The sequence below is a fragment of the Mus musculus genome, chromosome X (assembly GCF_000001635.26).
Source record: "Mus musculus strain C57BL/6J chromosome X, GRCm38.p6 C57BL/6J".
NCBI classification, from domain to species: domain Eukaryota; kingdom Metazoa; phylum Chordata; class Mammalia; order Rodentia; family Muridae; genus Mus; species Mus musculus.
Genome location: NC_000086.7, coordinates 42,522,221 through 42,537,627, shown reverse-complemented (window position 1 = coordinate 42,537,627; position 15,407 = coordinate 42,522,221). Strand labels below are relative to the sequence as shown.

The 15,407-nt window shown below is 38.5% G+C and overlaps 1 protein-coding gene across 8 annotated transcripts in view; it reads left to right on the top strand.

The window, feature by feature from the left end:
- Positions 1–9,762, top strand: part of Tenm1 (teneurin transmembrane protein 1) — a 901,303-nt gene extending 891,541 nt beyond the window's left edge. For 7 of the 8 annotated variants that reach the window (XM_011251006.3, XM_006541491.4, XM_006541492.4 and 4 more), the window contains 3 exons: positions 760–1,980; positions 2,502–2,644; positions 4,405–9,762. In XM_011251006.3, coding sequence (XP_011249308.1) covers positions 760–1,980; positions 2,502–2,644; positions 4,405–5,163 — 2,123 coding nt within the window. In that variant the 3' untranslated portion in view covers positions 5,164–9,762. The remainder of the gene's footprint in view (positions 1–759; positions 1,981–2,501; positions 2,645–4,404) is intronic. The other variant, NM_011855.4, reaches the window with a different exon arrangement.
- Positions 9,763–15,407: the final 5,645 nt, after the last annotated feature.

Sequence of the window (15,407 nt, the reverse complement as noted above, 5' to 3'; positions counted from 1 at the left end):
AAAGAAAGAAGTGCTAACTCTCATTCTAACTCATGATTGAACAATTTTTTTCCTTCTCATACTATCTTCCATTCTAAATTTGAAACATATTATAGTCTATCTGAAAGCTGATTCCTTAATACCACACCATGTATTTCTGTCTCTCTCAGCTTTCAAAACAATTGCAACTGCGGTTCCTATCTTAGCCCTATACTTGTTCATATCCACCCCTGTATCTTTCCAGAGATCTGTGTATAAGACATGAAGCTCAGCAAGCAGCTCAAGCCCTGGGTAACCTCTATAAGCTTCAGCTAATGACAAAAGTCAGAACTCTGGGATTTATTTCAACCTTTGTATTCATAACATGCCCAAAGCCAGTTACTTGAATGTTGTACATTGTGAGACTCTAACTATCTGACTTTGTAGCAAAGGTTAAGTAAAATGAATGCATTTTGCCAGCGATGATAGCAAAACAGCATGAACATAATAGCAGTTTCTTCCCTCTAGGCTACTGGATAGGTTACTATTTTGATAAGCTCTATAATTAAATTGATCTGTAACTGTGCTATGCAATATTTTCCATGTCTAGTGACAAATGCTACACACACTCTCACACACACACACACACACACACACTGACATGCCCAGGCATCAGACATCAGAGACCAATCTATAATACAATATGATTTTGAATATAAAGGTATCAATACTTAATCAAAAATTCTGATTATGCCTAGTTTATCAGAAAGCTATTTCTCATTTTTATTTTGGTTCCTACAGGACCTCTCATTGGACGTCAGATTTTCCGATTCAGTGAAGAAGGTCTTGTGAATGCACGGTTTGACTACAGTTACAACAACTTTCGTGTCACCAGCATGCAAGCTGTGATCAATGAGACCCCTTTGCCCATAGATCTGTACCGATATGTTGATGTTTCTGGTAGAACAGAACAGTTTGGAAAATTCAGTGTAATTAATTATGATTTAAATCAGGTTATAACTACAACAGTGATGAAGCACACCAAGATTTTCAATGCCAATGGACAAGTCATTGAGGTCCAATATGAGATCCTAAAGGCAATTGCCTACTGGATGACTATTCAGTATGATAATATGGGCCGGATGGTCATATGTGATATAAGGGTAGGAGTAGATGCCAATATCACAAGGTACTTCTATGAATATGATGCTGATGGGCAACTTCAAACTGTTTCTGTGAATGACAAAATCCAGTGGCGGTATAGTTATGATCTGAATGGAAACATCAACCTTTTGAGCCATGGGAATAGTGCTCGTCTTACTCCTCTCCGATATGACCTCCGAGACCGCATCACTAGACTAGGGGAAATTCAGTATAAAATGGATGAAGACGGTTTTCTGAGACAGAGGGGAAATGATATATTTGAGTATAATTCTAATGGTCTGCTGCAGAAAGCCTACAATAAAGTTTCTGGCTGGACTGTACAGTATTACTATGATGGGCTTGGGCGACGCGTTGCCAGTAAGTCCAGCCTAGGACAGCATCTCCAATTCTTTTATGCAGACCTGGCCAACCCTATAAGAGTTACTCATCTGTACAACCACACAAGCGCAGAGATTACATCTCTTTATTATGATCTCCAAGGTCACCTTATTGCCATGGAGCTAAGCAGTGGTGAGGAATATTATGTAGCCTGTGATAATATGGGCACTCCATTAGCTGTGTTCAGCAGTCGGGGTCAGGTCATAAAAGAGATTCTGTATACACCTTATGGTGACATCTACCATGATACATACCCTGACTTTGAGGTCATCATTGGTTTTCATGGAGGACTCTATGATTTTCTTACTAAACTAGTGCATCTAGGGCAAAGAGATTATGATGTTGTTGCTGGCAGATGGACAACGCCTAATCATCACATATGGAAACAGTTGAACCTTCTTCCTAAACCATTCAACCTCTACTCCTTTGAGAATAACTACCCAGTTGGCAAAATTCAAGATGTTGCAAAGTATACCACAGGTATTTAAGAGGAATTCAATTAAACTGAATTTGACCTAACTTACTGCTAGCCAATCTTATTATAGTCTCAATATCTTTGTAGAGATGTTCCCTCTGCATGTCCCATTTTCTAGAATCAGAAAAGCATGGAACTTTTCATCAGATGTAATGCTTTTTGCATCCTGATTCTTTCCCTTTAACCTATATCCTTAAAAGCTTGCCGAGGTACTCTCAGAAAACAATCAGGATTGTGTTGCATGCAATAAATCCAGGGTCACAATCCAGGTGGTTTTCAAATCAGTACTAGATTATGAATCTCACTACAGTGAACTGAGCCTATTCCTGGAATTGCACACAGATCAATACATTTCCCTACATAGGGGAATGGGTATTGTTTTAGAGTCAATCAAATAAGGGGGGGGGTGGTATTTACTTTACCTTCCCATGGTCGAAACAGTGACAGCAGAAGCATATCTTTCAAGTTGAGAAGTGCCTTTTGAATGTCATTGTTTTATTTTTCTTTTAAATTTTGTGTTTCACAGATATCGGCACCTGGCTGGAGCTCTTTGGTTTCCAGTTACATAACGTACTACCTGGATTTCCCAAACCAGAACTTGAAAACATGGAATTAACTTATGAGCTTCTTCAACTGCAGACAAAAACCCAAGAGTGGGATCCTGGAAAGGTCAGTACAAATTTTAGCAAAAAGAAAGAAAGAAAAAGAAAAAGAGAAAAAACAGAATATCATCTAATGAAAAAAATTATTATTTCTTTAAGGGGATTTTGAATGATGTATGAGGAGCCATCTGTAAGGAAAAGATCAGGAAAGTGGAACTTTGAAGGGAGAAACTAGTAGATTACTGGTGACAGCACACAGGAATTGGATGTCTTACATTCTAAAATCAGCTAGCAATAGCAATGATGGATTCTATATGGGAAAAAAAAAACCTGCCAAATTAAGAAGTGTGCCTTAAGATCACAAAATAACATAATAAAATTGTTTTTGATAAAGAAAGTCATATACAGGTATAATAAACAAAGATATTACATTTTATAGTGATAAAGTCTTGGAGAACTGTGAACACTGAGACAGGAGGTGTTGGCAGAGGAGGACTATGAGATACAAATAAAAAGGAAAAGGAAGGAAGAAAACAAACCTGAAGTTTGGGTAGAGAAACTTGACATTTAGGTCCAAATTATAAAGGAAAGGAAATTCTAAGTAGATAGATATTGTAGAGCTATTTCTTTTATAAGAATTTATGATACATACAGTTTTTATAACTAAAGTCATTTTAAAAACTGTCAATAAGTAAATGTTAAAATGTTTTTAAAAATATTGGCTACTAACAGGGTTATTAGTCTTTTTTCTTGTTTCTTAGCAAGTTTGAAAGTTGTCCAAGTAAGAAATATATGTTAAGTATATGTAAAAAGATGAGCATGTGTCTTTCATATTTTCCAGGGTTTTTTCAGTTAATTGTAAGACCATAAGTGATTGAGAGCAGGAACTATGCTTCATACACTTTTTCCAATCTCCAAATGCATAATGTATCGCTCTATGTGCAGTAATTACATCTAGTTAATGTCAGTTACCTTGCTGAACGTAAGATCTATGTTTTGAGGGAGCAGGACTATTTAAAATTCCTTCTAGGCCCCCTCCCTCCAAAGGTCAAGGAGCATAGCAGAAGGGGCACAAAGATCATAAGAAGCAGAGGTTGGAGGGACTGCTACAAAAGACTGTGTATTCTGAAAATGACAGGCAGTCACAGTCACAAACTCTCAATGTCTCTGGTTGTCTACACCAGCCCTACCTGTCTAGTCAATGTTCCAACATGGAGATGGGGCTCACAAGGCCCCAATCCTAGTTGAGAAGCTATAGGCATTCAATGACTACCAGGGAAGGGGGTGAGTTTTTCTCAGGTGTGAGTTGTCCATGCTATGGTGGATGGCCCTATACCTTCATGCATGTGGGCAACACCGTTTGGACTAATCAGAGCCAGTACAATATACAAATATAAGAGAATATAAGTTGGGAGTATGATATGGGGGAATGTACCTGGAAAAAGGTTGGAAGTGAGAAGTAAGGAGTGGATTTGATAAGCATAAAATATATTCATGTTAAATGGGATTTTTTTTCAGAAACTGGCTACCACAAGTAAGTGCTGAAAAGGAAAAAAACAAAAACAAAGTTCTTTGTAGCTATGAAATTGTAGGATACCGTGTTTGAATGTATTTTCTGACACTCAACTAAAACAAGATGTAAGACAACTGAGAAATCACTACCTGTTAGCCATCTGTTTTCCCAATCTTTGATGTAGATATTCCAGGGGTTTGTTTTGATAATGACTAAGTGACAGCTTTAGAGAAGGAATCAGCCCTTGCCAGCCTTGCCTTTGCAATAACCACCAGGCATACAGCAGTTGTCTAACCCTGTGCCTTCTTTCCTAGATGATCCTGGGCATTCAGTGTGAGCTCCAGAAACAACTAAGGAATTTCATTTCCTTGGATCAGCTTCCTATGACTCCTCAGTACAATGAGGGGAGGTGTCTTGAAGGAGGGAAACAGCCGAGGTTTGCTGCTGTCCCTTCTGTCTTTGGCAAAGGTATCAAATTTGCCATCAAGGAGGGCATAGTGACAGCTGATATTATAGGAGTAGCCAATGAAGATAGCAGGCGTCTTGCTGCCATTCTCAACAATGCTCATTACCTGGAAAACCTGCATTTTACCATAGAAGGGAGGGACACTCACTACTTCATTAAGCTCGGGTCTCTGGAGGAAGACCTGGTGCTCATCGGTAACACTGGGGGGAGGCGGATTCTGGAGAATGGTGTTAATGTCACTGTGTCTCAGATGACGTCAGTGTTGAATGGGAGGACTAGACGGTTTGCAGATATCCAACTGCAGCACGGAGCTCTGTGCTTCAACATCCGGTATGGAACGACTGTCGAAGAGGAGAAGAACCACGTGTTGGAGATGGCCAGACAGCGCGCAGTGGCCCAGGCCTGGACTCAGGAGCAGAGGAGGCTACAGGAAGGGGAAGAAGGGACTCGGGTATGGACAGAGGGAGAAAAGCAGCAGCTTTTGGGCACCGGGAGGGTGCAGGGGTATGATGGGTATTTTGTCTTGTCTGTTGAGCAGTATTTAGAACTTTCAGACAGTGCCAACAATATTCACTTCATGAGACAGAGTGAAATAGGCAGGAGGTAACAAAAGAAATCTCTGCCTTTGCGTCACCAAAGACTGCCTGTTTTTAAAACAAAACAAAACAAAACAAAACAAAACAAAAAAAAAAGGTTTATTGTATTGGTTTTCTAGATCAGAACTCTGTATATGTAAATATGGAGGAAAAACATATCCAACTGCCTTTCAATGTGACAGAAGATGGTATTTTAATATTGTTTGTTTAAACTCTTTAAGAAAAATGACAGAGATTTTTAGTTCTCGTGTGGCAGTATTCAAAAGAACATAAGCTGAACTCAAACAGCTAACCCAAATGTTTTCAGAAAGCACCACGTTCAATTTGTTGAGCCATGCTTATGTTCAACCACATATAAAGAACCTAAGGCTCTCAATCTCTATTGTGACACCAAGGTTCACATTCAATTGTTGGCAGAACTTACAGGCTACTTTAAAATGTGGTGCAATAGTATTTAATCCTTGCATCTCAAAAGACTGCCAGCCCCTTCACATTGTCCAAATCTGTTCTAGGAAACGTAAAAGGAAATCTAAAATGTCTTCAAGCACCATCTCCTGGAGTCAGAAACTGTTTTCCCTCCTTTTCTGATTTTTCCTCCTTGCCTGTTAAAAAGTAAATGCCATGTTGTTGTGCTGTGTTTTGGCGTGTGATGGCTGGCTTCAGTCTACCATACCTTACTGTGAGTGCAGTAAGCAGGCTGAAGAGCCGCTGATTTGCTTGTGTGTACGTGATACCAAAGCAGCTGGTCGATGTGACCTCTCTCACATAATCTGTTTTGACTCAATCTTTTCTTCATTTGCCCAGCTGTATTGGCATCGTGTAAACATAGCTTTTAGTAACCTGGGTAGGAATTTCTCCTTTATATATAGGATGTGCTTTGGTCATAGTTTCACATTAGTAATTCAGTATTTATACACTAATCCAATGGTTTGTGCACATGAAAGGTAATATACTAAAATGGATGGTTCTGATACAAGAAAAGAGGCTTTAACAGGTCTATGTGCCTGTGAAGCTGAGAAACATATTAACTACTGCTGCAGAAATTCCTGAGAGCCAAAACCTTAGAAACAATAGACCTTGCATTACAGTGAAAATGAGATGAAAGCCAACATAACTATAGTTGCTGCCTCATCATTTCCTCCCACTTAGAGTCATCTTTCAAATGTACGATTTTGTACTGAATCTCTCCCAGCCATATGCAGAAAATTGAATTAAGTGAATCCTTTCCAACTTAAAGCATTTCATCTAATTACCGAGGGGCAGACTAGTTTTTCACCAATGTAATTTATGTGATTATTTTACTTCTCTGTCTTTAATCCACATATGTTTGTTTCATAATTTTTCCACGTTGGAAAATAACTATTTTTAGGAGGGGTTGTTTGTTCCATAGTCGCTCAAAATTTAGAGACATGTCAGGGTTAATATTAATAGCTGCTGCAGTTTTCTCAATCTCTTATGAATCCTGCAGTAAAAGAAGCCACTTGGTGAGCTGAGAGATTTGTGCCCATTGACAAAGAGGCAGTTTATAAAATGCTGTGTAATTGCAAGTTGCTGCAAATGAAAATTCATGACAGCACAGTGTGCCCAGTAGAAAATTCCCAGGAGCCAGCTTCCACCCTCGCATCACCCGATGAACATTTGCTATGTCTGGAGGAGAATTTATGATTGACTGTTCATTTAGATTCTTTCCAGCTACTACCTAAATACAATATGAGGTCATTGTCCTGCTTGTAATGACAGTTGCATTGAAAATATGCAAAATCGGAATCCAGGCTCATGTTAAGATGTTTTCCTTTTTTTAAGAATCTGACTCTCATTATACAAATGAGGGAGAGGGACCCCAGCAAATAGTAGGGGAGGGTGTATTGAAATATATCATTGTGAAAACCTTCAGGTTCAGATCATCACATACATGCGGTGAGAACAGGGGAGGAAGAGAGAGAGAATGCATGATGAACTCATCATTTATCTTTGTAATTGGAAGCACAGCAGCTCAAGATATTGTTAATCCAGACTAAAATCCCAGGATAGGGTTTGTCCCGAATCAGGCTTGTGTCCTCAGTACAGTATTCACAATGGAATACTGACAAGTTTCGCAAACATGTTGAAAATTTGAATACCTCCACACCAACCTAAAAATAGATCTTAAGTTCCTAGAACCTCTGACATTCTTTGAAGTCAATAGGAAAATAATTTGTTAACTGTACATAAAAGTGCATTCTTAAATGTGGTGTATTTGTATCACTAACCCAATGTGTCAATCTTGGAGCCTATTTTGCTTCTATTTTAAGTGATTGCGCTCTTTTGCAACTCACTAGTGATGTATCATTTTCAAACCGATTTAAATATTCATTAGGAAGAAATATTTGGAACTATTCCTTAATAGTAATTACCTTGAACTGTGCAATTCTAGTTTGTAATATGTATTTAGTTAGTTTGTGCCTTTGGTTACCTAAAGTTATATTTGTATTATATTCAGGAAATGCACTTTTTATCACTTACAACTGTGGTTTTAATACTGCCTTGAAATATTATTGTTCTCTTTACAACTCCTAAAGTTTTGAGGAGGAAAAGAAAAAAAAAACCAAAAGGTTTTTAGTATAACAAGTTGCAAATCTAAGAGAAACATTTTGGCATTTCATAAAAAGAACATGGAAATACTAAGTATATTGCTTCCCGTTGGCAGGGTAGGAAGGATTGCTTTCACTGAGTTTTAGTTCTGAAGTTTGAATGAGACGACAAATCATTTGTGTTTCCTGATGACAGTGCAGCTTTGAAGGGAAAAAATGCATGAAATTTCTCACACGCAAAAGGCAGGTGGCTCACATGACACAGCTCCATACCACTCAAGCAGGTTAAAGTGAGAAGATAGTATTTGATGCTCCTGTGAGGAACGTTCTGGGAGGGATACAGGAAATACTCTGTGATTGCTTCTTTTCCTTAGGCCCATTTCATTGGTGTGATTTTGGGTTTGAACTTGATTTACTGTTGCACTCTAGAGATCCAAATGAACTGAAAAGTTCAAAGGTTAAGAGGTATTTAAATCCAACTATTTTCAGTTATCATTCCAACCGCTGTTGATTAGAAGCAAAATTCTGGAAGGAAAGAGGAATACTGCTCAATTCACTCTCTCACCAGAACATTTGCCATAGAAATAAGCATATGTTTTATTTTTCAACCCAGCAAAATAATGTATAAAATAAGGATGCCATTTATTCTCAAGCCACCTAGGAGTTCTATAATATATAGACTGCATATATATGAAATAATATATACAACATAGCCAAATATATGAAAACTTGACAATGTATAATTTGTAATTCACATACTACCTACATAGAGAGGTATAACATTCCGTTACAACTTCCCTTAGAATTTTAGTTTCCATCACTTATTTCTGCATTTCCTTTTTCTCTTGCTTTCCCACCAGACCTGTTCCCACAGTAACTTTACCAGAGAGTTCAGGCAAAGTTTTTGTGTTTCGGCAGATTTGTTTGTGTTAAGGTCAATTTAGTTCAATTGCGATGAAAAGCAGAAGTATAATCATAAAGTATCAAGAAAAATTGGAGGGAATGGAGTGTATTATAGCTTGTAGGGAAACATGTGGCTATAGATTGGGTGTACCATTCTTGTTTTCTTGGAGGAACACACGTATACATAGCGACCTGCCTGATACTTCAGATCTCAGACTGCTCTTCCACAGCCTTCTGTAAGGTTCTTTATTCTGCAAAGAAAAGAAAACAAACAAAAAAAGAGCAAAAGAACAAAAACAGAAAAAAAGAGAAAAAGAAAACAAAACAAAAAAACAGTAATAATTCAACCACAAAACGGTGACTTATTTCAGTGTGTCCTTTGTGTGAAAGCTGTTAAGGACCAAATATACTACTGTGTTACTGTGTGTAAGAAGAAATCGCTTCCTAAACAGTAATTGAACATACTTAGAGTTAAACTTGCTGTGGATTTTGTCTTGGCAGTTGTCATCTTACATTATTTGTCAAAGGAAATGTGTTTGGCAGTTAAAAATCTTTCCTTAGATTTAGTGGTGGACTTTAACCTCTTAAATAAATGTTAGTATATCAGATTGTGTCCTTGAAAAATATTTTACGTGTATGAATCATGACAGTGTCTAAATCTTTACTGTTCTTCTGGCAAAAGCATCAGTAAGAGAAACGGTGAAAAGGAGAAGTCCAGCCTTTCTGTCAGAAAAGGACTCTTTTTAGCTGCTTCCTTTCTCATGAAAAGTAAAGATGTTTACAGTGTATGCCAAGATTTTCGGTTTCTATGTAACAACAGTTAGAGGTTCTAATCATACTGAAAATTGTGTTCTAATGGCCTGAGCCGTGTTGCTAGGAAACAATAGGTTCCAATTTTGTATTCCTGCTCTCCTGTGCTGAAAAGTGACTGGACACCTTACAGGTTCATGTTCTCTGGCTGCAGTTCCATGCTCTTTTGCATTTTGCTCTGGCTTTCAGGCCAGAAGCATGCATTTTTTTCTACAAGAGCATCACAACAACATGCTGTAAATACTTAAAAGTTAAACATTATGTGTCAATATTTGAAAGAAAAGTACTTTGAATATTTCATTTTTAAAAAATAAAATCGCAAATGAACATTGTGTCCCATTTTATTTCACGCGCCAAACTGCATCCCCAAGTCAATCTGCTCAACTGAGATAGGAAAGGGGGCTCTTTGGCAGGAAACAATGAAGGCCACAGGATTTTGAAAATGTAGGTGCCGAAATCAGGAAGGCACTGATCCTAGGCAGAAGTCCCTTCGTTTTTATTTTTCATACAAATGGGATCAGTGACACAAATGATCACCTAATAAACAAACCAGAGTGTCTGCAGTGAATTTAAATACCTCCAGGTTATGACTTTTTCAAAAGGCTTGCTCTCTTTTTCTGGTGCCTTCCTCAGCAATAAAGAAAAATTTAATAAAAACAAAATAACCTGGTGATGGAGAGCTAGAAGACCATGATATCTTAATGCATTGCCAAAATAAAAGGATATTTGGAGGCAGAAGTGACAATCATGACAGACTATAAAGAGAAACAACAGCTCCATATAAGCCCTACACTACAGGTTTTGACAATTAACATTTTTATGTACTTTTCATACAGAGACATTTGTAAATGAGACTGGAAATCTGGCCAATAGGACTTCGGATGTTTGACGTGATAGTAATGGCATCCATATGACTATATAACATTCCTTACTGAAATTTGCCATTTACAACACTTCAAAATGCCCTTCTGCTATATAGCATTATATTTATATGTACACATATAGGAATATATATTACATATACATATATAGGACATCACATATACAATGTAAACTATTAGCAAGACAGCACTGAAACAACCAAACCTGACCACTCCCTGGGTGGCTGCCATAGCTAACTCTTGAGAGACAGAGAGAATAGCAAAGGGCAGAGAAAGCCTTACAGTATTTTTGAAAGCGATGGGTGATGCACTGAGAAGGAGCCTGGAAGTTAGAGTAGATGGAGGAGAGTATGAACCAGAAGAGCTACGGTTTGGGTGTTGGCTAGCAGGGGAACTAGACGCCCAGCTGCCAGAGGTAGCCAGCTATACTGGTAAATAAAGGAAGTAGGGTTCCTCCACACCAACAGATGCCCACACATCACTAGTTTCTAAGGAATGTTCATTGTAGGCTTTTGTTCATCAATCCTTCTGCTTAGCCACAGTTCAGTCTAAGCTGAGCCCAGGCTGTAATTTAGACATTCTCAGTAGCACTGCCATTTAGGGGACCTGCTTTGGACCTAACATACACATGGAGAGAAAACGATTTAGAAGATAGCCTTGTCTTAATATAAAGGAGGAAAGTTTTTACTTTCACCTGAGGATTTTTTTTTTTCAAATCGTGCCTTCTAACTGGCTCTTATATTTAAAAAGAAAAATGGCAGGAGCCCCACTTTAACAAACATCTGTCTGTGTTCCTTCACTGTTCACTTTTACCTTTCATATTTGAATATGCATGCACACATTTTGTACTATTACTAAAGTCATGGAATCCTAGAGCTTCAATAATCCAGTGAGATGACTAAGATTTAATTGGCAACTTGGCAGATGCCATAAAGGTATCAGACTGACTTAACTACTAAGGTCACACAGACTATGAGTGACAAAGGTGAAAAGAAAATGCAGCTCTCCTGCATTCCTGCTTCTTCTACTCCACCACCAAATAGTCTTGTGAGAAGGCAAACAAATTTCAGGACTTGGGTAGAGTCATCAAAGTGTGTGTTCAGGGAGGGGGACATTCTGTGTGTTATGTAGAGGGGTTCTATCGACCCAATTTGTCACATTTGTTACATCAAAACATGTTCTTTTAAAAAACGGAAGGAGCAGCAAGAACAATAGTTCAATCAGTAGCATGTTTGAGTACATGCATGAGGCTCTGAATTCAATCTCCACAACACATATGGGGGGGGGGGAGCCGGGAATTTAATGCGGGACCTACTCCCAAGCCTATCTTGGGAACACATACTGGACTAGATGGGGAAAGAAAAATGGACCAAAAAATTCTCATCGGTGGGTAGGAAGGAATGGGAGTAGAGAGGCTGATGCAAGTGGTTATGAGAAGAGTTTGAGAAGAGAGGGGAATATGTTCAAAATTAATTAATTAATTAATTAATTAAATACATGGTTGTTTTTGTTTACTTGTTGTGTTTGTTTTGTTTTGTTTTGCTTGATAGCACATACTTGTAAGCCCAGTACTGGTGAAGCAAGGACAAGCCAATTCCTGGGCTCCCTGGCCAACCAACATAGCCTACATGGTGAGCTCCAGCCCAGAAAGGGAGCATGTCTCCAGAAAAAAATATACGTTGACAGTGCCTGAGAAAGGATATTTGGGGTGTCCTGTGGAATTCAATAACTATTCACCCAAAAAAATAGGAATACACATGCAACACATACACACACACTAAAAATTCAGCCTTTTACTAGAAATTTAGCCAGTGACCTCAAATTATGAAAGACTCCACACTAGCATAGTTTATCTACACCCATTACTGCAAACTGAAAAATACTAAGATCCCATTTCCTGCAAGGACAGATACAGGTGACTCAGTCGAATTTATAGTGCCCGAACGAGAAAACTAGTTGTCATGTAACCTTGAAACACTCAAGGGCAAATGTCGGTTTTATTATTAATAGACTTTGGATTCTGAGCTCAATAAAGTGAATCAAAGAAAACATAGCCTAATGTCATAACATTCATAACAGCTTTAAAATGTTGCTCACATTTTTAAATGATCCACTCTATCTAAGGAAAGAATACGTTCCATTCAGCCCTTTATTTGTACCAGATGGCTTCATCAGACATATTCGTGGTAGATTTATTCTACTTGTGAACTGAAACAAGGTTCCTTGCCTGTCACAGTCAGACAATTACCTAAGTTTGTCTTCCTACTGACCTTATGCTTCTAAGAACAAATACCTGAAGAAACGGACAAGTATGTGTTATCACATGTCATATGTATTGTGAGCTTGCTGACACACTTTTTAAGAGAGGTATATTCTTGGACATGCCCGTGTCAGATCCCAAAGAGACCTGGGATGAGCCTCACCCAGTTCCAGTAGCTCCTCCCAACACTTCTCACCCTGCCCCCACCCTAAACCTCTCCAGCCCAGGAGCTGGGCTTCCACTGCCCAGCTTCCCTTTCCTACCGAACCTCAGCCACTTTGACCAAGCTCTCCTGACCCTCCTCTCTTGGTCTTTTGGCTCCTGGCTTGCTTGATCTTGGCCTTTTTGACCTCTTAGCTCTCTCCTCTCTCTCTTTTTCCTCTCTTGCTCCCTGACTCTTTCTCTCCTCTCATCACCCTATTCAATCTGAGCCCTTCCAGGTGCTGTACTATATAGCTCATATCTGCAAAGAGAAAGAAAGAAAGAAAGAAAGAAAGAAAGAAAGAAAGAAAGAAAGAAAGAGAGAGAGAGAGAGAGAGAGAGAAGGAGGAAGGAAGGAAGGAAGGAAGGAAGGAAGAAAGAAAGAAAGAAAGAAAGAAAGAAGAAAGAAAGAAAGAAAGAAAGAAAGAAAGAAAGAAAGAAAGAAAGAAAGAAAGAAGAAAAAGGGAGGAGGGAGGGAGGGAGGGAGGGAGGGAGGGAGGGAGGAGGGAAGGAAGGAAGGAAGGAAGGAAGGAAGGAAGGAAGGAAGGAAGGAAGGAAGGAAGGAAGGAAGGAAGGGAAAAAAGCGCTTCTCCTCAGCTGTATCTAGGAGCACTCATGTCCTCATTTTCATTCAGAATGTGTTTTTTTTTTTTTTTTTTTACCTTTACTTGGCTTCTTAAAAGTATACCCGGCTACCGCAGTACTATAGAACTAATAAGGTTATGATCTTTCTGTAAAAGTGCACCCTATTACATACTGGGAGATAACAAAATTACTCCTGTTCGAAAAGAGAAGAAATGGAATCAACTTGATGAGTCAAGTCCAACCAGAGGAGATGGATGGAGACACGTGCACTGGAGAGTTTGACCTAGTAAAATCAGAAAAGTTCTTAACTGTCCAGGGATTCATTCCAATAAAGTAAGATAGCCTTCTTCAGTGCTTTAATTTATTAACAGCAACTGTCTCTATATTTTATTTATCTGTTTGTTTGTTTGTTTGTTTTTGAGATAGGGAAAGGGTCTCTCCATGTAGACCTGCCTACCTGGACCTCACTATGTATATGGGACTGTCTCTGTATTTTAAATGAATATTTAAAAACAAACTGGGTAAATAAAATTTTCAATTACTTTAGTTAAAGGTGAAGGCCACTCATGCATTTTCAGAACAGAGTTTTATAAAGGAACAGGTAAATGCCACTCATATATTTAGTTATTCAGGAATGAACAGATTTCAGAGAGTTAAAACACACATTAAAATCTAAATTCAAAATAAAGGATTTTAAAAATAGTTTTAGGTACTGAGGATGTAATTTGGCTGGTAGAGTGCTTGTCCAGCATGCACAAATTCCTGGGTTAAAGCCACGGTGCTGTACAAATCAGGTATGGTGACACACGCCCATAATATAAGCATTCAGGAGGTGAAAACAGAAGGATCCCAACTTGAAGGTCATCCCTAACTACACAGCAAGCTGGAGATCAGCCTGGACTACATGACATCCTATCGTTAAAGTATTTAAACGTATGTATTTTGTTTTATCTTAAAAGTAAACTACTTAACTTATATGCAAGTTAATGATGCTCTTATTTCAACAAATAGCAAGTTGTCCCCAGTGAGTCACTGTCACCATACTCCATCTCTGCATGCTCAAAGCATCCATGTCAAATGCTCCAGATGCATAACTAGCCCTGTCTCTTAGCAGTTCATGCATTCTTAACCAAGCTCACAAGATTCAGGGAACACTCCGAGTTCTAATGTATTAGTTTTCCTATGGATTTTGGACCAGAGTATTTATGCTGATTCAGCATACCACTAAATACAAATGTACCTACATATTGGGAACTTCACTTACATATGTATCAACTTTTAAAGCCACTGTTGTCTCTAAAGTTTTCTTTTCATTGTTTTTACCTTACTGTTTTCCTGTCCAAAAGGGCAGTGCACCGCCTGAAGGCATGAAACAGGTGTTTCTACTTCTGTGCCCCCAGTGCCCTATTATGCTCTTTGAGTGAATGAATTCTGTGAGCCCTGAAGCAACTTGGCATACTATCAATCACAAAAGCCATGGAAATATAAATGTGAGAAGACAACACTGCCTACAATTCAACTCTTACTTCGGCTTCGCATGACTCAGAATCGCTGAAAATTAATGAAATCACAAGCTTTTGTGGGGTTGCCTAATTACAGATCAGTTGATCATGAGATGCAGCCACGGGAGTTCCCTTCCAAATACATTTCTGCTTGCAGTCGAAACGACTGGGGCACAGATATATGAAAAACAAAAATTCATTGCATCATTTCATCAGCTCTCTAACATAATTTCAAAACCTGTAGCATCAAGCACAATAAACATTTAAAGCCTACTTTAAAATATAGGCTTGTAAATTCCAGTTTGCTCTGCAGGCTTATTTTGTTTTTGAAGAAGGGTGTCCTGTAGCCAAATGATACTAAACTCCTGATCGCCCCACTTCCATGTCTCTAGTGCTGGAATGAAAAGTATGCCTTACCACACCCCACTAGTCCAAAGATTTAACTGTCTTAGCAGAAGAACTCTAGGCAAGAAGGTGGATTTCAAATTTAAACAAATAGTCTTTTCTCTTTATCTAGTACTTCTTTGAGCACACACCTTCATA